Source organism: Cloeon dipterum, chromosome 1 (genome assembly GCF_949628265.1).
Source record: "Cloeon dipterum chromosome 1, ieCloDipt1.1, whole genome shotgun sequence".
NCBI classification, from domain to species: Eukaryota; Metazoa; Arthropoda; class Insecta; order Ephemeroptera; family Baetidae; genus Cloeon; species Cloeon dipterum.
This window is the reverse complement of record NC_088786.1, coordinates 12,446,551-12,472,621: the sequence shown is the minus strand read 5'-3', so window position 1 is coordinate 12,472,621 and position 26,071 is coordinate 12,446,551. Positions and strand designations below refer to the sequence as shown.

The 26,071-nt window shown below is 42.9% G+C and overlaps 3 protein-coding genes across 3 annotated transcripts; 1 reads left to right on the top strand and 2 right to left on the bottom strand.

Annotated features, from left to right (window-relative positions):
- Positions 1–945: 945 nt before the first annotated feature.
- LOC135934445 (dynein regulatory complex subunit 4-like) lies at positions 946–3,476 on the bottom strand. Its single transcript, XM_065476188.1, has 6 exons — positions 3,098–3,476; positions 2,781–3,042; positions 2,294–2,554; positions 2,086–2,247; positions 1,730–2,026; positions 946–1,271 (listed from the first exon to the last, which is right to left on the bottom strand). Exons 1-6 carry the CDS (start codon positions 3,343–3,345, stop codon positions 1,056–1,058), a joined length of 1,446 nt encoding a protein of 481 aa, XP_065332260.1. The 5' UTR covers positions 3,346–3,476; the 3' UTR covers positions 946–1,055.
- Positions 3,477–3,515: 39 nt separating this feature from the next.
- On the bottom strand, positions 3,516–7,481 carry Rs1 (Dead-box helicase Rs1). The gene is made up of 11 exons (XM_065476185.1): positions 7,225–7,481; positions 6,745–7,048; positions 6,510–6,643; positions 6,113–6,415; positions 5,932–6,059; positions 5,678–5,875; positions 5,285–5,611; positions 4,502–4,839; positions 3,919–4,170; positions 3,781–3,862; positions 3,516–3,719 (listed from the first exon to the last, which is right to left on the bottom strand). The coding sequence occupies exons 1-11, from the start codon at positions 7,297–7,299 to the stop codon at positions 3,635–3,637; spliced, it is 2,226 nt and encodes a 741-aa protein (XP_065332257.1). The 5' UTR covers positions 7,300–7,481; the 3' UTR covers positions 3,516–3,634.
- Positions 7,482–7,702: 221 nt separating this feature from the next.
- On the top strand, positions 7,703–25,334 carry px (plexus). The gene is given in 17 exon segments (XM_065476891.1): positions 7,703–7,863; positions 9,296–10,028; positions 10,596–11,375; positions 11,814–12,079; positions 13,530–13,998; positions 14,285–14,524; positions 14,727–14,853; positions 15,106–15,119; positions 16,308–16,572; positions 19,335–19,559; positions 19,617–19,771; positions 19,909–20,375; positions 20,786–21,497; positions 22,130–22,454; positions 22,725–22,949; positions 23,142–23,540; positions 24,093–25,334. Coding segments are annotated over 16 exon segments (5,499 nt in total). The 5' UTR covers positions 7,703–7,863; positions 9,296–9,398; the 3' UTR covers positions 24,293–25,334.
- Positions 25,335–26,071: the final 737 nt, after the last annotated feature.

Here is a 26,071-nt window from a genome sequence, read left to right as displayed (position 1 = left end):
CTGTTCTTGTAATTCTGATGTCTTAAACCCGAGATTTGGCGATGACAATGTCGGCGATTATTGAGTTTTGATTTCTGCGATTGCTGCATGTATTGTCATCGCATACACTAGATGGCATAAAAATCACGCTTCTAACCATCATAATGGTGTAAAATTTTGTCCTGGTGTAGATCATTGTAAAAAAAAACAAAAGACGCACGAAACCGTGTTTGGTAACGAAGTGCAGTTAAAGGTAAAAAACGCCGAGGTATTTGAATTACCAGTCATTCGCCGCTCGCTACCAAGTGTAGTTACAGTCATTAGCCGCTACCACAACGATATATACATATATTATGGAAAAGTTACAGTTCTCGCCGAGTTACAATTTTCGCCTTTCAATGTTATTAGTAATGAGACGAAAAGTTTATTAATTCGTTGATCGGTGTTGATCTATTATACTTTTGTAATTAATTATTTATTTTGTTTTGATGGAATGTTTTTTTTCATCAAATTGATAAATGATGTTTTTCATAAATGTTCTTTAGTATTTTGTCACTTTCAATTCTAGGGAAACTAGTTCTTTTAGATGCAAACGCTGTCTTGTGACAAAAAATGTAATTAAATTAATTTATTTTATAATTTCGTTTGGACGCAGTTTTTTTAATTTACGATCAAACTTGCAGGCTGGACGCGTGTTATCAAAATAATCTCATGCTCTAAAAATACGCTGCTTGTGGGAACAATTTTTTTTATCAGATTGCCTCAAATATAAATTTTGGAGTTGCGCAGATTGGGTAAAGAAGATATTTATTCCCTGGTGCCTCTGCAAAGAGACCAGGAACAGTAAAAGATTCAAAGGGTTATTTTTGCCAAACCTGAATTATTATACAATATGCAATAAAAGAAAGCCAGGTAAAGCCATAGATAATTGCAAACTCAAAATTCGTAATTTAGTATTAATTATCATTATTTTATTTTAGTGCTCACATAATAAAATCAAATGTTGCATGAATATGTATGTTTGATAAGAAAAATATTTTCAAATGATATAATCATAGATTAAACTTAGTCAGAACTTAATTGGATTTAAGGGCGTGGGTTGATGCTCTAGAGCGAATAGCCGGGCAGAAAGGCGCTGGTTGAAGGGGTGAGAGGTCCAAGTCCTTACATGGCAACCCAAACTCGCGGAGGCGTGTTTTAAATGCGGCTAACAATTCGTTATGTGCCTTGCACGCCTTTGCAAGCTCAAACTGAAGCCGCGAAATGGCACTGTCCTTCTTCTTTAACAGGTCCTAGTTTGGGGAAAGAAAAATATTTATTGCTGCATAAGCCTTATAGCAGCGTTAAGAATAGAAGTAGGCAGCACTTCAAGTGCATCATATCTGTGCGAATAAAGCAAATAAAAATTCATGCATAGATTGCGTGCATTCTGCAACCCACACCATAAAAGATTCAGCCTTGTATTTTTAAGTAAGGTCGTGACAAGTGGCAGCGACCTTTGTGAATTATGATCTCTCTGACTCCTCAGATATGGAGATCAGCTTAATGATTTCATCGACTGCCAGATTTGGCCAAATATCGTGAGAGATAAAAGCAGCAGTGAAAGAAGGAAGTGAAAAATTTGCTGACGCGTCATTTAAAATTGTTAGCAAATCATGATGCACATCAAAAGAGTAATTTAAACTTAAAAAATAATCTACACCGAAATTATTAATGGCATTAAAATTACGCTGTTAAAAATACTTCATACCTCAAGTTTTTTTGAGCTTTCAGAAGCCTCACAAGGGTCGGCATGGCAGGATGCCAGAATTTGGTTAAGCTGTGCCTGCCGCACCTCCAGCTGAGAGCTTAAACTTTTGAGCTTGTGCTGCTGAACTAAAGATAAAAGGCCAGCGCCAACGTTTTTTTCGGTCTCAAGTGTCAGTAAACGCTGTTTCAACTGTTTGACTTCAGCTTCGAAGTTGTCTCGCTGCACCTGCAAGTCGTTATGCTCCCGTTTGAGAGTGGAGTGTTTCTGCTGCAGGAGCTTTTGTCTTTGCCATGTTTTCTACAATAAATAAACAACAATAGTGGGTGGATGCAGCATATTATATGGAAGGCAATAACCTCAAGCAACTCCTTATCATTCTGGTAATTTGAAAAATGTTTGAAATATTCTTCCAGTTGCGTTTGTGCACTCTGTAATGGCCCACTCAGATCCTCAGCCTTGGCCTTAACCAGTTGCTGCTCCAAACGACTCTCTTTTTTCCTAGAGTCTGACAGCTCCATCTACAAACCATCAATCAAGAATTCTTGAGATACAATAACTGCGTACCTTCATGTTGGCAATCAGGGCCATGTTGCTAGCAATAACATTTTTGTAGTACTCCTTCATGCTGTCCAGCGCCTGCTCCTGAGTGGTGCGTACCGCACACATTTCCTGGTCTTTGCTCTGCTCCAACTGCACAAACTCTTTATTTGCCCACTGGCGCAGCTCTTGGCGGACTTTGTCCAAATGCTGTTGGCTTTTTGCTTGAAGACTGCTGATTTTGTTCTCATGTTCAGCTCGTAACTCTGCTTGCTCCTTGGAGTTAAGCTGCCAGAATTAAAATCAATTAGAAAATGTGTTACGACTTTTTGGCATAAATTAAAAATAATCCCTAAATCCTAAATGCGCCACACTATTATCTGTTAAATAAGTTAAATAATATGTCAGGAAATAAAATTTTAAACATCACTATTTTAAGACGTACTTGCAAAGTTACGATTGAAAAATTTGACGTTATTTATAAAAGCTTTGTGACTTCAACAGTTTAACTTACAAGTTTGAGCTGTCGGATCCTATCTTGGGTTTGTAGCTCATTTTCTTTAAGCAGGCGCTGAAGATCCCTTTTGTCCTGCACAAGCAGTTCTTCCCGTCGAGCATATTCATCCTGCTCCAGCTTAAGTGCCACCATATTTTCCGTTTTTAGTTCAGTCAATTGCAACTGTTGCTCGTACATGACGTTGTGTAGCTGTTGCTTCAGAGCTTTAATTGCATTTTGGTGCGCTTCTTCCGCTTCCTCCATCTCTCGGTCTTTGTTCCTGAAAATATTTTTTGAGTGAATTTGCCCGCATTAAAATGCAAATTTCATTAAACCTTAATTCAGCCAGTTTCTCAGCTAGTTGTTGGCGAGTTATATTCCAGAAAATTTGGATTCGGTCCCGTTCAAGCTGAAAGAAATTGCGCTCCTCTCGCTCTCGTTCTATCTCGAGGCGGAGGCGATTGGCATGAGCCTCAAGTTGCTCCTTGCTCATCTCTGCTGTGCCAACACTGTCCACCATGCTAGACGAACCACCAGATTTCCTTTTGCCACCTTTACCCTTCTTCTTTGGTGCCTGAAACATAATTATTAAAGAAATGCCTCAAGAAAAAAACAATTTCTAACCATGATTGCAGACTTCTTGCACGTTTAGGGCAGTTCAATAACCCTCCCAACGCTACCTTGACTACAGTAAATAAGTTTATTTGTTTAGGAAGTTGCTATGGTTGCTTCAATTTTAAAATAAAAAGCAAGTTTTGCGAGATTTCACAAATTTATTGAAGAATACCCATCAGTGGCATAAAAATGGATTTAATATAAATGGAACAAAAATGGACTCTCCTGTAATACATACATAACCCACTCTTTCAACACTATTTCTTATTTCTTCCAGCGCCTTTTTGTCCACCTTTAAAGCCCTTTGGCTTCCTGCTCTCCATCTTTTGCGCTCGATTGGCTCTGTCACGAAAAAAAAACAATTTGTAAAAGGCAATATTTAAATATTTCATATAACACATACTCATATCTAGCTTTCTTGACATTCTTCAGGCTTGTGTCAGTAAGATCATCAGCAAAAGATGAGCCTTTCCTCCTCTTATTTCCTAAAAGAGAAAAATTCATGATGACGTGACCATATAAAGCTAGGTGTGAACATTACCTTTGTCTTGTCCCTTGAAAATGCCATTTGCATCATCAACAGCACTCAGCTTCTTCATCTTCTGGCTCCTCTTGGCCAAGCGAGCCTGCACCAGCATCACCTTTTGCAGTTCTTTTTCAACTCGATCGTTGCCGGTTTCCTTTTTCTTCTTTCCTTTCTTTTTCTTTGGCGCATCATCATCGTCCATGTCACGGTTCTTGCCACCCTTTTTCTTCTTTTCAGATTGCACTTTCGGCGCCAGCTGTAGACTCTCTGCAATGAATAGGTGATTGGTAAATTTAAAACTACTAAAATATGTGGTGATTGCTTGCAATAAAATGGATATGTTCACTGGTATGCTTTAAACTCTATTTAATCAATCACAATGATTATTTCTAGCAAATATTTATTTTATATTGCTAGCAAATATTGAAATTCTGACTCGGAACATATACATTCCTGGAAATTCTCAGTTCAATCGATATTTTAGCTTGTCATAATTATATTGAACTCATTTACTGCACGGTTAAAAATTTTCCTTCTGGTAATTCCTTTATTCTTTAATTGATAACTCAAAACCTTAAAATATAATGCTAACACTTACTTTTCTCTAATTTTCTTTCTTCCTTTGATTGGAACCAATCTCTAGTTGTTGTATTTTTTTCACTCTTGCCATTCTTTAGGAATTTCTCGGCGCGATTGGCTCGGTTTGTCTCAAACTCAATGGATTTCTCTGCCCATTCTTCATTCAGAATCTCATCAATATCAGGCTGAATGCTTATGACCTTTTGTCTGAATTTTTCTAGGATGTTGGGCGGAACAGTTCTCGATTTGACAGTGTTCTTTGCCTTCTTGATCACCTCCTTTACCAGTTTCCTTTCAGATTCACCAGCCAGAGAAACAGACACTCCTGAGCGCCCAGCTCGTGCTGTTCGGCCCACTCTAAAAGCATAGATTTTAGCCACAAGATAATTATTACAGCCTGATAACTAATTTGGATAAAGAGGTAAAATGAGCATGAAATATGCCATCAGTATTTTTAACTATTTTCATGAAAATGAATCTGTAGAATATTAAAACTCAAAGATAGAGTTTACAATGGCTCCTCCCTTTAAATGTAACAAAATTAAGTATGGATGGCCAAAATTTATAAATTGAAGATTGAAGAGAAGATTATATCAGTCACTTTTAAGGCTAACTAAAAGCCGCTATTCAGCATGTTCTCCGAATTTTATTGATTTTAATCACCCATTCCTTAATTTTCTGTACAAGGAAGGTCCATTGTGAAACCTATATTTGAGTTAGATTCTTCATACCAGCTAAGTAAGCTGAATATTAAGTTAAATCAAATGTTTAAAATAAAGTGTTTTGATTGAGTGACACGCACCTGTGAATGTAATGCTCTAAGGTAGCTGGCATGACAAAATTGATAACTGTCTGCACGCCTCTGATGTCGAGACCTCGAGCAGCCACGTCGGTTGCTACAAGTACATCCAGTGTTTCATCCTTGAACTTCTTGAGCGCCTCCAGACGCTGGGGTTGTGTCATGTTGCCGTGTAATTCACCACAATTGACTCCCATCAAACCAAGCAAAATGTGGAGGCGGTGCGCTTGTTTCTTGGTCTGCACAAAAACCATTGTGTGACAGTGAAAAGTTCTCAGAATCAGGGCTGCCAAAATTGGTTCTCGGTCGCCTTCTCGTCCTTCTCGAATTCTAACATAATTGTTTTATATTAATTGCTTCAAATGTGTACTAGACTGATAAAGATTGATAGCGCACCTGATAAATTCCTGTCTCAAATTCAAAGCAACTTCTTTATTGTTGTCAACAAAAATCCTGACAGGCTTATTCAGAGACACAGCTGCCAAATCTTCAACAGCGTCAGTCATGGTGGCAGAGAAAAGCATGGTTTGTCGAGTGCGGCTGCACTGACGCACAATTTCTTTCATCTGCTCAGCAAAATACTCGTCCAACATCCTAGGGTTGAGGATTTTATTGTAATGCAATATTTATCATTTCCTGTAATTTCTCACCTGTCAGCCTCATCTAAAATCAAGATTTCCACGCTATCCAAGCTAAAAGAAGGAGTGTTTTTCAAGTGATCAATAAGTCTTCCAGGGGTTGCAACGACAATATCAGGACTTTTACGAAGCTCAGCTTCCTATATAACACGTGTCAATAAAAATTTGTGAGGCTTAGAAATGTGGATAAAACCTGAATTTTGATGTCAAGACCGCCAACAGCTAAAGCAATCTCAATTTTGGTGGATTGAGCGAGTTGTTTGGCTACCTGGAACACTTGGACACCCAGTTCTCTTGTGGGCACAAGCACCAGTACCCTGGTCACTGCTTCACCATTTGGCTTGAACAACAGTCGCTCAAGGGTCGGCAACATGAATGCAGCTGTTTTGCCTGTACCTGTGGCTGCACAAGCGCAAATATCCCTGCCTGACAAGGCAACTGGGATGGCTGCCGCTTGGATTTTGGTCGGATGTACAAAGTTTAACGCATTTATGGCCTGAAACGAAAATTGTTAGTTGTTATGGTTCTTAATTATTAAGACAACCGTGTGTCTAAATCTTCAAATAACTATGATAAATAATGCTAATCACCTTCAACAACTGTCTAGAGAGTTTCATTTCATAAAAAGAAGAGTGCTCTTCTGTGGTTGGAGCATCTTCGAAAAAGTCCTCTTCCTCTTCATTCTTTTTCTTTTTTATCTTTTTAGCCTTTTCCCTAATAGTATCTGATGAGAATGGAATCCATCAATTTTTAAGTTTTTGTAATTTTACAAAGATAATATAATATATATATTAGTATGTGAAATATGATATTCCGATAAGTTACCATTCTTAAAGTCATCATCAGAAAGTAAGTCATCCTCTTCATCTTCACTGGCATCTTCGGCCTCATCAACATTTTCTCCGTCTTCATTTTTAACTTCTTTACGCTTTGACGCATTGTCTTTAATCTTTCGCCTTTTCTCCGCGATTTTCTCGTCTAGTTTGCTAGTAGCTTTTCTTTTCACGTACTTCGCCCAATGTTCCTGCCAGGTGTCATTATTGTAATCTGACACGTTTGACGCAAACTTGAAGTCTGGGTCAAAATCTATTTTTTTCGTCTTCTTCTGTTTGCTTGGCTGAAATAGCTCCTGTAAACGGGAACGAAATTGAAAATTATCAAACTGGATCTGATCTGGCACACAACTATCACAAATTAAATCTGTTGCAGCTCAGACTAAACTCAATTCATGTATAATAAAAATGCATAGCACAATTATTCTAAACAGTATATAATTTTTAATTTTGAGATTAAACAAATACAAACCTCTTCGTCAGTTTCATCGGAGAAGTCTTGCACTTCTTCGTCTTCAGCTATTGTTTTAATAATGTCTTTCGTCATATTCGATTATTCACTTTCCAAACTTGACTTTCAAAAGGAAACTTTTGAGCTGCACAATACTTTTGACTGTCTCGCGTTTAAATAATTATTTAACAGCAACCATAGCGACGAATGATTTCAGAAATGCGCTTCTGAAACACGTGCAATCTGTGGTACACCAACACACAACATGTGTTTCAAAGATAATAAGTACATACTGAAGAAGTTAGCAACGAATATACGCCATACCAAAGCGCGGCAACTTTGAATACATCATACTTTTTAAAAATATTTTAAATTTTCGCGCCTAAAAGGGAAATATTTTGCTTCAAATCAGGAAAATGCAACGCAGAATGGAAATGGAGCGTTCACCTCTGACAGTGAAAAAGTTGGGGTCGTGCGTGCCATCTATTGGTGGCTATGAGTACTACGTGGCCACTCGAGACGTGAGTTCCATCATGGCGACGTGCTGATGTATGTACAGCTCGCAGTAGTACGGTTCTTGGAAAGTGGAATTCGTTCTGCTTTCTCCGTTTGATCGAAGCCCGGCCCGTTCCAAATTCCACGTCCGCCCCGTCAAAACAGGTAACGACGCGTTGGGATAGTGCGGGGCCCAACGTCTTTTTTGTTGGGCCCGCGAACTTATGCAGGGGCGCCGTTTTTGCGCTCGCAGATAACGCAGAGCGACGAGAAAGTGTCGGAAGTGGTGTTTGCATGCCATATTGGCCTCGATTCGCACTCCTCGGCCCACGCTGAGCCCGTAGCACCCTTCCCAAGGCCCCTGCGTGGCCCGCGGAGCAGGCCGTGAGACGTAGGGGGTCGTCGACTGTCAGCCGACGTTCGGCAGCCGCGCTCGGCGTCAGCTTCCTTCGGCGTGTTGCTGGTACGCACACTCATTGTCTATCGGCCGAATTGCAGGGCCGACGACGGCTTCGGTGGACCACAGGCCCTCTTCGTCTCTAGGGAGTGCATTTGGCCGACGTGGAGGCCGTTCGTTGACCGTAGCACGCGCCGCACCTTCTGTTACCCTTGTGCAAAACGAGACCTTGTTAATGCACCGCTGGTTTCGCAAGTGTGCAGAAAATTTGGCAGTTCTTAGCCAAGTTTGGAATTGACTGTAAAATATGGCTCAATTTTAGTAAAAAATTAAATTCCTCATAAAAGTTTCTTGAGATCAAGTACCTCAACTAAGTTTGGATTTGGACAGCTGACGGGTCAGATCAATGGCTGTATAACAATAATTTACAATTTTGTATTATGAAATTGATGGATTAATTAAAATGTTCGATAGTGCTTTTGACAAATTTCTTCGCCTGTAAAAATTGGATTGTACACTTATGGCAGTTTAATGACAGGGACTACAATTTTTTGTGTGTTCAAATTATGACATTTTGTTTTCACTCATTCCAATTAGTTATTGATGTCCAGGAGCATGCTTTGTCCCCTCACTTATTGATGTTACGAACTGTGTTTTGATATTTAGACTAACTACAAATCTGGAAAATATCTCAAGTCTGTACCTGATTACGCAAAAAAATTGAAATGGGCAATAATTAATGACTAATGAAACAATGTAGTATGGGTTAATGGTGCAAACCTATCTAAAATTACCGTCCAAAAACACTGTTTATGATAATTATGATGTTGCGTAACAAATGTGGCTGGAAATATTGCTCCTTCATAGAAATTTCAAATTCCATGACAACAAATTTAAATCATATACAGTTAACTCCGCAGTAGGGTATTTGCTTTGCAGATGTAGTAGTTCTGATAAAAGATAAAACGCATGGAGCCAAAACAGCTGCTGTCCATTATTAGAACGTTTTGACATGAGTTTTGTCTTTTGTCTCTCAACCTGATTTTTGAAACCTACAGCTATTTACGTGCTATATTCGTAGAAGTTTGCTAGAACTTTCGTACCTATATAAGGTCACTCCAATTCTAGGAACGGATTCTAGACCGTTATATCAAATCCCCTGAACGCTGACTTATTAAAAATTACCTATTGGTGTTGCAGGTAAAGGAGATGCCGGCAGGATGCGTTGGAGGCGCGGCGGAGGTGGACTAGTGGCCAGCGGTTGTCGCGGCTGACTGACCTCTCGCAGCCAGTCGTGGACGGCATGGACATGTACATCAAAAAGGAGGCGAACGAGGCTGTGTTCCAAGGGCCGCTGGGGGCGCACGGGGCCGGCGGCGTGTGCTTTGTGTGCGGCGGTGGTGGACCAGCCGAATATTCGCTGCGCTGCAAGCCGCACGACGCCGGCCAGCCCTATTTCCCGTTCCTCGAGACCCACGAGCCTCCAGCGGGCAGTGAGGGCCCAACGGGTGGTGACGGCACCGTGCGCGCCTGCTTCCTCTGCTACTCGCTGCTATTGCAGCAGTGGCAAATCCACGAGCGAGACAATACGCCGCACGTCAAGCGCCTCTACTGGCTTAAGCGGGTCGACAACGGGCCCTACACCGGCGCTGAGATGCTCCTGCAGGGCGAGTACGCAGCCCAGGTGCTTGGCCTGCAGCAGCCAGTACCCACTGAGCAGCCATCCGCCGCCCCTGCAAGGCCCCCGACCCTGCCCTCCACCCCAAACAACCACCGGCCAAAGCCACTTGAGGAACCAGCCGCGCTCGTGTCGGTGAATACTGCAGCAGCGCTTGACCTGCGCAACGCCCGATCCTCTGGTGAACCTGTGGGGCCCCCAGACGGACCTGGAATCCTAGACCTCAGCATGCCGGACAAGAATGCTACCACTGAGGTTTGCGTTAAAAAATCTTTATACCATCTACTATCCAAATTTTATATCACTCTATGAAACACATGCATTATATAGTGGTGTTTATTGCTATGAAGTAGTCTTGATTGAGAAAATCTTTGGCATTACTATCGAGTATAGGATTATCTTTGGCATTACTATTGAGTAGAGTTCAAACAGAAAAGCAAGATTTTTATTTAGTAGATGAAAGATTTACGTTGAAATGCGCAGTTGACAGCAAGCAAATTCTTTGAAAAACTGCCTTGATCACCACCAATCATTTGATAAAAGTTTTTACAAGGAATTTTGGCGCATTGAAGCTCGAATAATAAATTAAATTCAAATCAGCCCTTCTGCTAAATATGATCTTCATCGTGGTAGCGTACAAATTAAATCATCAAAAAATTTACTCATCAAACAAACTAAACTTTACGTCATCAAGATAACTCTTGTTATCCTCTTGTAACGAATTGATTTTCACGGTAATAATGTATAATTCCATGCTTGAATCAAATTTAATATTTACCATTTACTTATAAATCTGTTAATTTTTTTTTTTAATATTTGCAGGTGTGTTACGTGTGTGGTGACGAGTACAAAAAGGGCTCGCTGAGCAACATCTATGCCAAGCCAATCGCCGGCTGCCCATTCTACCCTTCTCTGATGCTTCACCCGCGGCCAAGTAAATCTCGACCCATGGACCCTGGAGGGCGTGTGCAGGCGTGCGAAGCTTGCCACCGACACCTGCTACAGCAATGGCATACGTACCAGGCCAAGTCGGTGCCGCACACTGAGCGCAACTACCTGCTGCGGAAGCGGCACACACCAGCCCTTGACACCACCACCTTCATTTGTTACACGTGCGCCCTTGAGTATCCTTCATCGTCACTGCGGTTACTTTACTGCTGTCAAAATCCTGAAAACGAGTCCTACTTCCCCTTCATCTGCAACATCAAACCTCCACCTGGCGCCAGCCCAATCTCTCCGCAGGGCATGGTGCAGGTGTGCTCCATATGTTACAAGTCAGTACCGCAGAAGCATGAAGTGTTTGGTGGTAGGCTGAGTAAGGCGAGCGAGTCAGCTGCTTCGACATCTTCCTCGGACATTCGCTTCCGGCCGTATGATCTTAAGAAGGAGCATCGCCGCCCCCCGACAGCCCCACCACCCACTCAACCAACTGGTCCTCCGCCACCCACCGCTGTGCCTCCTGGACAGGTCCAGCGTGGGGAGGAGGGCCAAAACTACAACTGCTTCATATGCTTGCTGCCCTTCCCTCGAGATCACATGAAGTGGCTATCCACCAGCTCCGAGGGCATGAACAGCCACGCCATGCACTTTCCCTGTCTACAGGTCAGTGTCAAATTACAGAACATGTTGTGGTACTGCACTCACCCTGAATGCTAATAAACCAGTTATTAATTTTTATAGAACTTGCTTGTTTGTTGTATTTACAACAGCCATGTTCGTGATACATAAATTGGAAATATAATCTTAAATATTTATGTGCGCAACAATGCTCTGATCAAATTGAAATAAAATTACTGGTATTTCTGAAGCAGACAACTTTCTACTTGCAGACGTAAAATTCAATGTTGACTTTTCACTCAGGAAGGTGAACGTTCAAAAAACATTTTATTCAAATGCTGCATATCATGAATCAATCAACATGAGATCATCGTCATTTCATTGCATTAGTTACATGTAGGTTAGCATTCATCTTTTTCGCCGCAATAAATCCTACATTTCATTATGCCTATGTTTTACTTATGATTGAAGCTCTGATTTTAGGTTGCCCGAGCCTCAGAAAACTCGTGCACTGACTCGCACGGCCGCGTGCTCGCCTGTTCGCTATGCATTAACCACCTGAGCTTGCAGTGGGAGAATTACGAAAACGACCGTGTGCCCCTGGAGCAGCGCTTCTATGACATCCCACCACCTGCTACCCCCACTAGGCCACCCTCTGCTAGGGCAAGTTCTGGCAGGCCCGGATCAGCCCGCAGCAGTCCCGCGCCCAGCCCCTCTCCTAGTATGCCACAGCAGGACTCAAATTCTAGGTGAGTGATGACTTGCTGGTTTGTATATGCGACTATTTTAATGGTTGTATTTGCCTCAGTAGTTCCGCAAATATATAATATTGATACATCTTTTACGTTAAGAGACCCCTTAAGCGGTGAATTTTCCATGGAGCTTCCTTGCATATCATAGTGTGTTGGTTATATCACCTGGGGTAAAGTGCAAGAAGTTAATTGGGCCGTACCAATATAACCGTTACTATTTTTAAATTTAAACAAATTTATTCTAATAGTTAAGGTGTATGGAAAAAACCATATCATGAACATCTTTCTATGCGGGCCAGTTTAAATATTCGGAGCATTTTAAGCATATTTCTTTCCCATTGAAATGAAAATGGTTTTAAATCAAACACCTTAATTTGAATTAATATGCAGTAAAACTCTTCTATTTGACATTAAAAGGCGACTTATCAAATCAAAATCTGGGGTGTTAGTGTCATACAGGATATTCATACTTACATAATAGGTACATCGAAGTTCAATTTAGGCATCAATCTTCAATTAAAGTCTCATACTCTAACGCTCAGATCCGTCAGTACAGTAATCCAAATTTCCAATATTTCATCTCAATATTTAATTAGGTAGTCGTCACTTAGGCATATTACAGCCGGTTTGGCCAGGTTTCCATAAATTTCAGTAGATTGACAATCAGCTTTTATGGTTGAAATCCGCTTATCTGCGAGACCATTCTAGTGGTTTTGTTTTGTTTTGCTCATTTTATCCCTGTCCGACGACCGGAAAGGGCGCGCACTGCATTAGCACAAATGCTGAAACCCGGGTCCCAATAACACCGTGAACGGATAACATGGGCGCACCAGGCCGCACAGGGACCCAGCCCACTCAAGGGCCACTTGCCTCCGCACCGAGGACTGCATTGAAACGCTAGACATTTGTCCCGTGAAGCCAAATCACGCATGATGGAAAGGTGCAAACCAGCAAGTAGCGAGTCGGCGCCGGTGCGCCTCCCAGCCCGTTGAGCAATTTGAGCATTTCATCGAGTCACTAAACTAACAACTTTTGGCCATCTCTGACATTGGGTAGCCAGTATTAGATCTCCGAACTGCTCAAATACCTCCCATTGCTTTGACACTCCTGAAAATGCCTTAACAATGCGAGCCAATGGGCTGGTGATCGTGGCCAAGCCATCTTTTCATGGACGAGTTGCTGCACACGGCCAACCACGCTCTCCTTTTGCCATGCTGAGCACAAGCTCCTGCCGGCTTACGCCAATTTCACAAATTTACAAATACAAATACAAAAATATATCAATTTCCCAGGTAGAGTGCGAAAACTATGCTTTTATCGTTACATTCAACGAGAATCCCATTACTTGTTATACTCACACTACTCACAGTGTTTTTCGTCAATGCGAATTTGAGCCAGGATTGTACATAGCTAAAGTCAGATTCCATTTTCTGTCTGCTGATTGTAGGAGCGGCTACGCGTCTCGCGGCGTGTCCCCGTGTCCACCACACGCGAAGACTCCACCTTTGGCCTACGCAGTGCGCACCCGCTCCCCCATTCGGCAAATGCCACCACCAGGTTCTCCAGCACCACTTGAGGCTGGCCGCAGCAGCTCGATCTATTGTTTCCTCTGCGGGCTGCATTCCGACCTGAACTTCGCAAGAGTTTTGTACAGCCATCCGCAGGGTCGGAACGCGCCCTTCTTCCCTTGTCTGCTGGCGCACAGCTCTCCAGCCAACGCTGAGCAGCTGAAGGAGGATGGCTCGGCTCTCGTCTGCACCTTCTGCTACCACACCATGATCGCGCAGTGGCGCGCCTTTGAGGCCGCTGACCGAGCTGCAGATCCTCACCACCGCGCATACAATACTCACGACTACCGCTGCTACGTCTGTGGTATCACCACTTACAGGAAGAGGGTGCGCGCTCTCCCAGTCAAGGTAGGTGTTCTTTAATTCATGATAATCAATTAGCTCATTACATTTAATTGATTTTGTACCCCCAGCTGAATATCTGACACCCTATTGTTATTTAGTTCTATAATAGTAAATTAAATTATTTGCGTACTTACATCCATAAAACTAACAATTTTCTTATCATATAAATGTAAGAAAAGTTAATATAATGTAATCACAATATTGAATGGTCAGTGATTTCATGATTATGACTACTAAGCTGATATTTGAAAACTGAAAACTTCATATCGTTCTCACTTTTGTCCTCCAGGATTTTCCATTTCTGCGTTACCACAGGCAGCCAGATAGCCTACTCCTAGAGAATGGCGATTTTGCCGTAGTGTGCCTTGACTGTTATGAGACGCTGCGCACGCAGTCCCACGAGTATGAGCGCTGGGGTCTCCCTGTAGAGAAACGCGAGTACAACTGGATTTCGCAACCACCGCCTCCTGAGGATAGCCCTGAAGCGGCTGTCGCTAGACTACCATCAGGGGAGAGATCTGAAAAATCGGTAAAATATATTGCAAAACAGAAAATTTACCAAAAGGAAAGAAACAAATTGAATGTAATTATAAAAGGGACTCATATCTGCCTCTTTGCCTTGATTTAACTTTGATTAAATTTTATTTAAAATTTTAAAAATAATTTCAATTTTAGCTTAAAGTTACGTGCGTTGCTTTCATGGAGCACAAATAAATGGCATGTGTTCGCAGATTCAACCGTCTATTGGCCTCTCAAGGTTGTCGGACAAAGCCAATCGCAAAAACTGCAACAACAAACAAGAGCATAGAAAAGCACGGCCAGATCATAGCGAGGCCACATCACCAGGAGCAGAGCACGGTAAGTCTCAAGACACAATTTACTCATATCACTAAATTAAACTTTTTAATGTTAATTAAACTATTTTTTCATTTCGTTTATCTTAACTCCGATGCTATTCTTATGAAAGCCTAGTCCCCAGAAGAAATTTCAATGTAACTATGATCTTTGAAATACAAACAAGCCTAATTCATGAATGGCATTTAAAACGTTAGGAATCAATAATTCTTGTTTTATCAAATTCGTTTGCTTGTTGTAAAATCCCCACTTCAGTTAACTTGGTAAAGGTATTTTTTCCATTGCCATGCACGGAGAATCGTTTAATAGCCCTCCCTGTCCAGAATCAACAACAGAGAAATTGAAAAGGGAAGTTAGTTCCGTAGCGGCGGCAGATCAAAGTACAAATGCGCGATTTTTTTGACTCGCTGGAAGGGCAGGCAATTGTGGTGGCGGCTCGGCGGTGCTCTTTGCCCCTTATATTTACGTTTTCCCCGCGATTGACTGCGCCGATTGGCGTGCGGTGGCGGGTGGAAGGGTAGGTAGGGTAACGGCTCGTCGGCGGATCGACTTAAAGGGGCGACAAAGTGGAGAAGGCGGAAGAGTGAGAGAGAGGGTGGCGGATGTGCGGCTTGTCTTTTCGCCACCTTGTCGGCCGCGCGCGTGATCGCAAGGGCATCGATTTTTTGCTGGCGGGGCGAGCGGGGTGGCTTTGGCAACGGCGCTTAGAGCTTCTGCTGCGGCGACGGCGGCCACCCCTGCCTGCAGGTGGCGGGCACGTCGCCATCGCGTCATCGCCGCTCGGTGTGAAAGGGTGACGGCCACATCGATTGCGATAAATGTTTAGGAATCGAGTGGATGTTGCTGCTATTTAACTAGCTTTTTATGGGATTTTTTCTAAAGGTTAACCCCTGCTCTAAGTATCATGTTGTAGTGAACCATATATCCGTGATGAAATACTATCCATAGAACTATGAAGTTGATTGAAGCATGATGGAAAGGTGCGAATCAGTTTGAAGTGAATCCTTCTAAATTTAGTAGACTTTGACTGACAAAATTCAAGCATACAATATCACCTAGAAGAATATTATAAAATAAAAATATTTTTCCTTGGTGTTAAACAAGAAAGTTTGAGTTAATTCCTGAGAGATAACAATTCTGGGTACAAAAATTATTAATAAGAAACAATTAAAAGTAATATTCATTTTTTTCTCCATAATAAATCAACCTTCTCGTTAAAAATTTCACACGAGTGAAAAAAAGCAATTCGCCTTATCGATGTTGCGAAAGTATCGATATCAAGTCACACTTTGGGCGGACGGCGCGAAGTCGGGGGAGGAGTGCGAGTCGTGCGCGAGTGAGGGAGAGACAGCGGGTCGATCCGGTGCGCTACTGGGTCTGCTTGTGTGTTGTGGTTGCCCCGCGGATCGTGAGGGGCCCCGCATGAACGTCGGGGCCACACGGCGATGGTGTAGCAGCGGCGGCGCCAGGCAGCCAGCGACACGGCCAGAACGAGGGTGAGCGCGGCGCCGGGCATGGAGTTCGGCCGCCGCCGCAGCAACCACCACCACCACTCTGCGGCGGCACCGCTGCCCCTGCTGCCCCCGCACCACCACCTCGTGCTCGCCGACGACACCGAGAACGGAGGCGGCAGCGGCGGCGGCGCCGGAGGACTTATGCGCGCCGGTCTCCTGCCCTCGCCCACCGCGGCGCCCTCTCCCTCCGGCTTCTTCTTCTACCCAGGTGAACCCGCCTTCAACCCCTTGGTCCGAGATGTGTGTGCCACACGAGATCAAAGCCCTGCTTTTTGCGTCACTACAAAGGGCAAATTTGTTGACAAACATTGAAAATCTCGGGATTGCGAAAACGTCTTTGACTCTGAAGAAATACAAGTCTCTATAGAAACAGGAATCGCTTCGCCTGTTATTTTTTCAACTTTTTTAATTGTAATTCAGGGAGATGAGATTCCTATAAGTTGTTGTATTTAAGCCTTAAGAAATGTGAGAGCAATCTGAAATATTAAATATTCGTCACCGCAGATAAAGCCGCACTCCAAGCGTCAATCTGCTTTTGCGTTGTGTGCCCTCCATACGTGATGCAGAGATTTCCGCACCTTTTTTCCGGTGTGCATTTGATACTAGGTACTCTGCCTCATGCTTCTGGCAACTCGTCGACCGCTTGGCAGCTTTCATTAACAAAATGTCGATGCAGCTGCACGCCGCCCTTCCAAACACGAAAAGCTCAAAAGCAGACGCCTCGAGTGTGCATTTCAAGCCCTTATAGCAGCCGTCGCAATTTGACACCCCCGTCTCCAGTGCCACTGTTTTGCACTTCATTTAACGAGAAAGTCTACGTCAAATGATAGAAAACACCCGACTATAGTTCATATGTCATTAATAATTTCTTACTCGAATTTGATCCCTTTTTTCTAACAGTGATGTATGTAGAGTTAACCGTTTATAGCTGAACAGAGTAATTTTGGCCACGTCACTTTGATTTTGTGATTTTTCTTGCTGGAGCAGCTGTTAAGAACTTGAGTCCCCTAGGAGGAGATGTGTTTTACTTGACTGCTGCGGAGGAGGATGCACGCAGAATAACTATTGGCCTGTCACCCCCGTATCCCCACACGGCCAAAGTGGTTGTGCATTATAGCGGAGGCGGACGAGAGTGCAGGGGTGGCAAGCAGGTCGCAAAGCGTCACCCCCAATTGAGTCGATCAGCGCTGTGGGATTTAGCTACGCCATCCAATTTACGCGAGACCATGTAGCACGCACGCCTAATTAGAATTCGCTGGCGGAATATAGACTTGAATTACCAGTATATGTCCGAGGGTCTGCCCCAGGAAAATTAAATTTGGCTCTCGTTTCGTGCCTTTAAAGTCCACCATCTTTTTTAAACAATTTTGCCCGTGAACTCTATTCCAAGACCTTTCACAGCTGGTTTTGTAATTTTCTAGCCACTTCACGATTCTAATATTAAATCAGATCCACTGTCAAATTGAGCGTGGTATAGGAAGAAATGAGAACTAGAATCGTAAAATGAGATGTGCGGCGATTTGTTTAGCGATGCCGGAAATTTGGCGCACCCTCGACTGTGATCTGGCGTGTGCTGTGTATGAGTGTGAAAAGCGGTGCACGCTTTAGAGAGGGGGAGAGAAAAAGGATCCGGCAGCAACGTGCCAGTGTTTGGCGGCGGGCGGAAGATCGATCGATCCACCAAGAGAGAGAGAGAGAGGCGCACGCCGGCAGTGCGCGATACGCTCGTGGGTCCTTTTATAATACAAAAGTCAGTTTCGCTGATTTTCGTCGAAAAATTTTTTAATTTCCAAGCTATTAGGATGCTGTAGAGTTATCTCGACGGATTTTTAGCTTTCTTCTTAATACATTTCTCAACTTGGATAAAAAAGGGCGGTAGATGAATTTAAAAATGGCTCTCACTTAAAACTGACAAGCAGCTCGCCAGCAATTTTAGTGATGAAGCCGGGCTGGAGGATGTGAAGTGGGCACGTGTGCTCCATTCGAGCCAGCTGGATAAACAGACTCACTTGCGCGAGTTAGGGGTGCAGTAAAATCGCAGCTACATTTTTTTCTATTTCTGGCGACGTGACCTAACTGAGCAGACAGAGCGAAGTAGCGGGTTGAGATTACTCACTCGGCACTGCTACACAGGGCAGAATGGCAGCTGCATCCTCCCCCGCACTTCCTGTCTCGCGCATGTTGACCCCTCGTTCCGAAATGCAAAACCCGTTCGCAGTGCGGTTTTGGTGGCGGGTATAACAATTTGATGTAATATCTAATAACAAGCGTTTTAGATTTGCATCAAACTACTCTCAAACGCATAAAAAGTATTAGATAGAGGTCTCAAATAAAAACTGTGAATTTTTAGCTTCATTTTTGTAAGGTTTTATAATGTAGTATCGACTCATTCTAACTACATCTTTTGCTTTGTCATATTATTTTGTAGCTTGGAATTAAGAGACTCGTTTAATTTTCTAATTAGAAATTTTCGCTCTGGGCATTTCTGATATAGGAAAAATCGGACTGGTCCTCGTTGGCTTTAATTGAGATTTATATTTTTCTCGACATAGTCTTAAGTCTTAATGGAGCCTTAACACGTAGGCTCTCACAATCAGTTACAAATTCAAAAATCTCAACTTCTACACCATCATTTAATTTTCTGTTTATGATATAGTTGTTGCTGTATTTATCTGATCGTTTTTTATATTTGATTCTAGTTCAAAAAATAATCAAATTATTTCTAGAAAATTGGCACTTGAATAACATGTATTTAGTATTGGCTTATTATTTTTCCGTATTCATATAAAACTTGCAAATTTTAATTTGATCATTATTTGTGTGAATTTTTCAAAGTAACTTTAAAATACTTGTCGCTATTCAATAATTGTAATATATTATATTTCAATGCCAACATGATCGTTATTCAAAACTTAAAAGTTCTAAGCTTTTTTCTTCTCCAAAATAACCAACTTTCATTTCGGCCAACAGGTCTTCCAGGCAGCGGTGGAGGCAGCAAGGCAGCCACCCCCACGCCGTCCCCGGGTCTTCCGCCGAGCGGCAAGCACCGCAACAGCAGCGCTGGGCCGGCGCCGCCTCCGCTGGCCGCGGGTTTGGGGTTGCAGCAGCAGCAGTCAGCGCAGAGCGGTGGTTCCGGCGGACGATCATTCGCGGCAGCGTTGCGCAATCTAGCCAAACAAGCCATCCCCACGAACGGTAATAGACTTGCACGAGACAGCAACTCGTGAACTTATATAATTAATTTTATTTTAGACCGCGATGGTGAAAACTGCGAGTCGAACAGGCAGGTGTCTCCAAAGCGTTCAGGGCCACCTCCGCTCGTCAGGGGAAGTGGTCAGCCGTCACCCGGCCCCACCAATAGCAACAGCAGACAGCCCAGCCCGCTACTCAATCATGACCAGCGCAAGGTAATTAAAAATATATATTTTGTTAAATGAGTGATTTTTTTATTTAATTTAAAGTTATATTTATGAAATTTATTTAAAAACAATACATGTAAGTTATATCTTAACAATAAGTTGTAATTTTGCCGCCCATGTTACAGCACCATTCTGAACAGCGTGTGCCAAGCGCGTCTTCTACCTCAGCTCCCGTCGCAGCGCGTCCCGACGAAGTGCCTGCTCCACCGCCACCCCTGTTCCGTGCACAGGAACCCCCAGGTTCCCGTGCGGAGGAAATGCTGGGGCGCAGCGGCTTCCAGCCATATCGGCCCGAAGAGGCAGCCAGAGGTTTGCCGTTCAGCCTGGACCCGTCAGCCGCTGCCGCAGCCATGGCTGCTTACTCAGCCGCGCCGTTCCACCACCCTGGTCTGTACCCACCGCCGCCACATCACCTGCCCTACCGCCTGGAGGAGCAGCTTTACCTGGAGCGGTGTGGCATGCTGCGGCCCCCAATGTTCCTGCCAAGCCCGCCTGGCATGCCCACTTATCCCATCTACGGACTTAGGTACTCACCTGAAATTCCGCTCTCCATGATGAACCACGCCACCGCCTCTGTTGCGATGCACGAAAGGTAAATATATCGCTACTTGGAACCTCAATTTAAATTTAATTTAAATAGTATTTTAATATTTTTAATTCTTGAAATGTTTTCAGTCCAGTCAATACTGAACAGAATTATTGGCTGGAGCTTATTAAGGCATTTTACGTCATGAAATTAACAATTGACCTAAAAATCAACAATAAGGTTATTAATGGTCATGTGATATAGAGGAGCTATGTTTCGCTAAAGTGAGAAGAAATGCTTCCCATCAGGGCGTCTTCTGCTGGTTCGTTTCGCCTTTCTTGGCTCCTTAGTAAATTATCTTTGGTAAATGTCCTCAGTCAGTTCAGGTCTTTAATTCTATGCTTTCTGTTTAAATTTTCATTTCGTCACTGTCAAAAAAATCGGTGCATTTTACAATCTTGATCATAACTCTGTAGGTTGAAAATGGAGGAAGAGCAGCGTCGTCTGCGCGAAGAGGAAAAAGAGCATTCGGCAGAGAAGAGTCGGGAGCGCGAGAAACGCGCCGAGCGGCATGAGCAGATGAAGCAACAGCAGCAGCACCACCACCAGCACCATCACCAACAGAATGAAGGCGCGCGCGACTGACATTGGGAGAGCAGCGTCCACCAACACGGCTCGCTGGCGGCGAGAAAAGGGCCGCCGCCCCCCGCCCCCGAGCCTGTGCCCGCCAAAAGGGAGGCGGCGGCTCCACCGGTTCCGGCGCCGCCGACGGCGCCCTCTAGTCAGCAGAAAGAGGCGCCGCCGCCTGCGTTCGTGCGGCCGTTTGAGGACTCGTTCCAGCCGCGGGTGCGCGCGCTGGCGCCGCCCCCAGCGCCACCTCCCCCGCCGCCCGTCCCTGAGCAGGTGGACGCTGCTCCTGAACTCTTGTTACCTACCTCGACTACTTCATTTTGTGTTCCTTTCGTGCCTCAGTCGCCCGCGCCCCAGCCTCCCCCACCTCCTCCACCGTTGCCCCAAGAAGAAGCCAAACCATCACCCTCACAGCCCCTGATGTCGCCCTCCGTTGAACCCCCGCTGCAAGTCACGGCCGTGCTCAATGTCCCCGACAAGGCCAAGGTCATGGCCGCTGTCAAAGAGTCAGCCGCGGCCGCCGTCCAGAAGCAACTCAGATGCCAGCAAGCACAAAGAGTGAGTTTGGCTTCAGAAAATTTGTACATTGCGGGTTGGAACACGTGCGTCTGTTTGTTTGGTCTAACAGGATACCAATACAAAAAGATCTATTTCTGGCTTGTTCTGAGCTAAAGCAAACCTGTTATGTTTCCATCATTCATCAGCTGCATAACTGAATTTTATGCTTTTAACAAAATTTCTATTAATGTAATCTTGGTCTAACGTGTTTGTCAATTCTTTTTCTTTAGTTCTATTATTTATGGCAATGGGAAGCATCATTCCAGACACTTACATTGCAAGGAACTCTCTACCCGTGTGCAGCAACGGGATAATACCTTCCACCCTATTCGAGGTTAAGAGATGTTAACTTAAAAACCAATTCTGTCAACTAACATTATTTTTTCGTCTTTCAATAAATTTAACAATATCTCATTCACTGTTTCCATAATGATTGCACACACACACCATCACTAGACGTATCAAAAGCAACTTGGAATCTAGTATTTAACTATCTTACAATAATTTCCCTAATCCCATTCTCATCAACTTTTTATTGATTGATAATTTAATAATTTTCCCTTTCACTTTCCTTTCAACATTTCACAATCAATCTAACACAAGTTTTATTTTGTACTTCACTTATGTTTCAGCAGCCAAGTGAACTGAACGAGCATGGAAATGTGACTAGCAAGCTCGACCTGGCCGAGCGGCGCCGACGGGAGCGTCGAACTCGCATGAATGGGCGCGCGGCAGCTGAAGAGCGGCCAATACTGCTGCTGTCAAACGGCAATCTGGCCGCCTCGTCAACTGGCTCATCTGACTCCGAGCAAGACTGGGAGTCAGATGGTGAGCATGGTGGCTGGCGCCAGCAGTGCCTGCTGCTGACCAAGGGACCGCCCTGCAAGTTGCACGTCACCCCGCAGAAACTCCATTTTCTGCACATGTTCGGCCTGACCACCCTGGCGAAAAAGAATGGTGAGTTCTCAGCCTTAACATTATCTTTTCAATAAAACAGGAAAATTCTCAGTGTTTTCTTCTGCATCTTCTTGATTAGTGAATTCTATCTTGTGTTCTCTCCCAAAACTTATTATCAGTTAATTAAATTTCAAAGAGCGATGAAGTCCCTTTTTATGTCCTGTATAATTTGGATTTTTATTTGGGTTTTTAGTATATATTCTTATATGGCAAATTTGAAAGGATTGAGTAAGTATATAATTTAAATGTTTATGTTATTATGTGTTTTAGATTTGGAGTTAGCAAAGTGTGAACGGCGCATTTCGCGACATTGGGAAGAGTTAGTGCCTTTGGAATTGGAGGAGCAGTCTGAGGAGGTAGCATCACCTCTGCCTCCTGAGTTGCCTCACCCTTGTGGCTCGCCAGGCGCGCTTAACAAAAGCTTTGACTACCAAGCCAAAATCTACTTTCTCCGATATCTTAACCTTGAACCAATAACCGCAGCTAAACGGACAGGTATGTATTTAAAATTTCCGATCAGCAAATATATAAAATCACATTTCAGATTCAATTTACATTTATTCCCTCCAAGTTCTATTCAATTTGTCTGTTAAGTTATTGTGATTTAAAAAAAATCGTTTTAGCATACCCTCGATAAACTCTTAACTACAGTATTCTAACTAGTCCTGTCGCAAAGATTAAAAATAGTGTGTTTCTCAGAGAGAGAAGCGTTATGGCAGCAAGTGGTGCGTGAACGAGTACGGCGGAACAGCATCAACGGCGTCGTGCTGTACACAAGTAAACAGAATGAGCTGCGCACTGAGAAGTCGCCGCCCATTGACGAGCACAAAGTGCCTACAGCCAAAGGAAAGGCGGCCAGTGGCTCAGCCCTGGCAATGGCCATTTACTCAGGCGGCCAGCTAACCGTGCCTCGGCCCAACTCGCCACTCAACAATGGCGCCGCCTCCGCGTCCAAACTGGCGTGTCTGTTGCCAGTGGCGCAGCGGCGCGCCAGCAGCAGTGAGGACGAGTCGCAGCTGCCGCCCAAGGTGGCCAAGTGGACTGGAATTGAAGAAGTAATGCACGCCTACAACAATTACTCTCAAGGTACTTATACTTTCTCGTGTCAGTCTTGAGCAGAATTTAAACTAGTTTTTTTTCTAAAAGTGATGCTGAGACTGAGATATCTCTTAAATTCTTAATATATCTCAAAAGGTTTGAAACATATTTACTAAAATCCTACTAATGTTAATAAAATCCATTACTCCATTGTACCAATTTTATTTATTTATTTGGTAACAAGATATATGATTGTAGACAGATTCATTCTAGAATGTTAGCGGCTTTGTGACCAAAAATTGTACCTTATTAATAGGAATATTGGCCCAAGGTAATTAGATTTTCAGAAAAATATATCTTATTTTTACTTGCAAATTTTTGTTGAAACAGGAACTTGCCTTTGATTCTTCTGTTTCTTCCATTTATAACTCTTCTTATATTTTCAATAAATAAAAGGTCAGAAAAATAAAATGTAAAGGGTCAAAATCGTTTTAGAACGAAGATTCAGGCAGCTTTATTAATATATGTTATCAATCCTTCCTTGAGTTGTTCAGGAGGAAATTATCTTGGCAATATAACTGAGCTCAACCAATTTTTCAGAGTGCGAGTTGGAGGCTGGTATTCTGCGAAAGCAGTGCCAACGACTTCACCACAGCCTGATGGAGGGCCGGCAGAAGGCTGAGCTGATGGACACTCGGTTGCGCGAGCTGGTGGCGCGCAAGAACATGCTCGATTTTGAGCACTACCAGCTGCAGACCTCGCTGGAGCAGCTGAACGCGAGCGTGCGCAAGGTCAGGTAGCAGCAGAAGAGGACACAAGAGCTCGGTGCCGCGACAGACAGGAGCAAAGCTGTGATAATTTCCTAAACAGAGACCGATTGTTGCGTTTCCCCCAACCACCCCACCTCGTCCCCTACCTCCTAGGGGTTTCTTTCTTTGCGGCAGCTAGTGTGACACATGGTATATATTTTCCTGATCCAACGAATTAGAAGGAGGTTTTGTTTGGTGGCGAAATTTTGACAAGACATTCCATGAGGTTTTTAACTGTGGAGAGATGATGAGAGAAAGCAATGAATTCTGCCCCCTTTGACAATGAAATGGATGCTTCCTGTAGCGCGATTTTTTTCCACATTTTAGTCCCCAAACACTTAAAAATTTTCCTGCGAAGATCGCTTCACTAGTCCAGGAAACTGTTTTTGTACCTAGATTATTTACTTTGATTGAGTCCGATGCGCAAGTTTTTATTTATAATTTGCCATTTTAATGAGCATTCTTTTGCTTGAATTGAACAAATTAGTTGATTTTTTCACTTGCCGGCTAGTGTGCACATTCCTTCGATGTCAAAGTGATAATTTTTTATCAACTCGGTTACCACCCCTGAACCTGCCAATTTTGTTTCGCTTGATTTGAAACTCTGGATGAAACGGATGAGAAAATATTGGCAGCTTTTACATACATAATATATATTCTTGTGTGAAGTCAATACAATGCAGCAGAGAGTCGGAGACCATATCAAGCAACTCACACCCAGTTTGTAATTCTCTGATGTAATCCTCGTTTTGTTAGCTTTGAGCCAAATTCGTAATTTGCCAGCAGAGTGACTGCTGATCAATTTTCCTCTTATTTTTCAATTCACCAACCGTACGACAACAGTGCGCGTGTATTTTATGGTGTGTCTGTAATAACCAAATTATCTTTGTAATATTTGTACTTGACAAAACAAAACGAGAACTGTAGAGCATTTTAGGCGATCGCCGTGTAAGGAAATGAGCGTGTTTTGTGATGGGAATTTTTATAAATCCCCAGCGAACAATGAATAAATGAAACTGAAAGTTTAATTGCAGTTGTTGTATTTTTACTTTGTTCCCTCAATTGACAAATTTAATACAAATTTGTGCCACTAAATTTAAGACAAGACAACAGATTGGTCCTAAGAAGTGCTTTTCTTGGACAAGAAATTTCAATTCCTGCAATCTGATATTTTCTCGTAGCACAAAACATACTAGAAAGAACGTATCAGATATTGATTTTTCCTGTTTTGTCACACTATGCTTGAACGTAAATGCTATGACATGGAAAGGGAAAAACAATTTTAGTTAGTAAAAAGTCGTATACATGGTTGGATTTAGTTAATTTTATGTAACACACGGGAAGAATAATATTTGAATAAGGAAAAACAAGCACAATCTCCATCATTGAAATACGCATTTAATATAAATAGTGAGGTTTTAACAAACAGTATTGGACCACACGCCATTTTAAAAAATTACGCGCTTAACTACAAGATATATTGTTTTTATGAATAAACAGTAATCACATTTTTATTGGTCCACATCGAATATAATTAACAATGATTCCATGAAAAAGTTATATCAAAGCAAAAAGTAATTTAACCTTAAAGTCATGCTAGTAAAAAGCAACGACCTTTCATTATTGACACAAGATCTACCGTTTAGCTTGAAACATTTTTTAATAAAGCAACACTTTTTAGATCTGAAAAGAAGTGCACAAAGGGACGAAGTCCCTCTTTACAACACAATAGCCTTGTGCCTTTGCAACAAATATATTATGTCTTTACTA

What these genes read in the sequence shown, in the direction of transcription:
- LOC135934445 (XM_065476188.1), bottom strand. Translation starts at nt 3,345, where the DNA reads ATGTTTCAGGCACCAAAGAAGAAGGGTAAAGGTGGCAAAAGGAAATCT. An exon ending in GGATCCGACAGCTCAAACTT is followed by an intron (nt 2,555 to 2,780) that starts GTAAGTTAAACT and finishes TAATTCTGGCAG; the next exon opens with CTTAACTCCAAGGAGCAAGC. An exon ending in ATGATAAGGAGTTGCTTGAG is followed by an intron (nt 2,027 to 2,085) that starts GTTATTGCCTTC and finishes TATTTATTGTAG; the next exon opens with AAAACATGGCAAAGACAAAA.
- Rs1 (XM_065476185.1), bottom strand. Translation starts at nt 7,299, where the DNA reads ATGACGAAAGACATTATTAAAACAATAGCTGAAGACGAAGAAGTGCAA. An exon ending in TCTCTAGACAGTTGTTGAAG is followed by an intron (nt 6,416 to 6,509) that starts GTGATTAGCATT and finishes TTTTCGTTTCAG; the next exon opens with GCCATAAATGCGTTAAACTT. An exon ending in TTGAGACAGGAATTTATCAG is followed by an intron (nt 5,612 to 5,677) that starts GTGCGCTATCAA and finishes CAATTATGTTAG; the next exon opens with AATTCGAGAAGGACGAGAAG.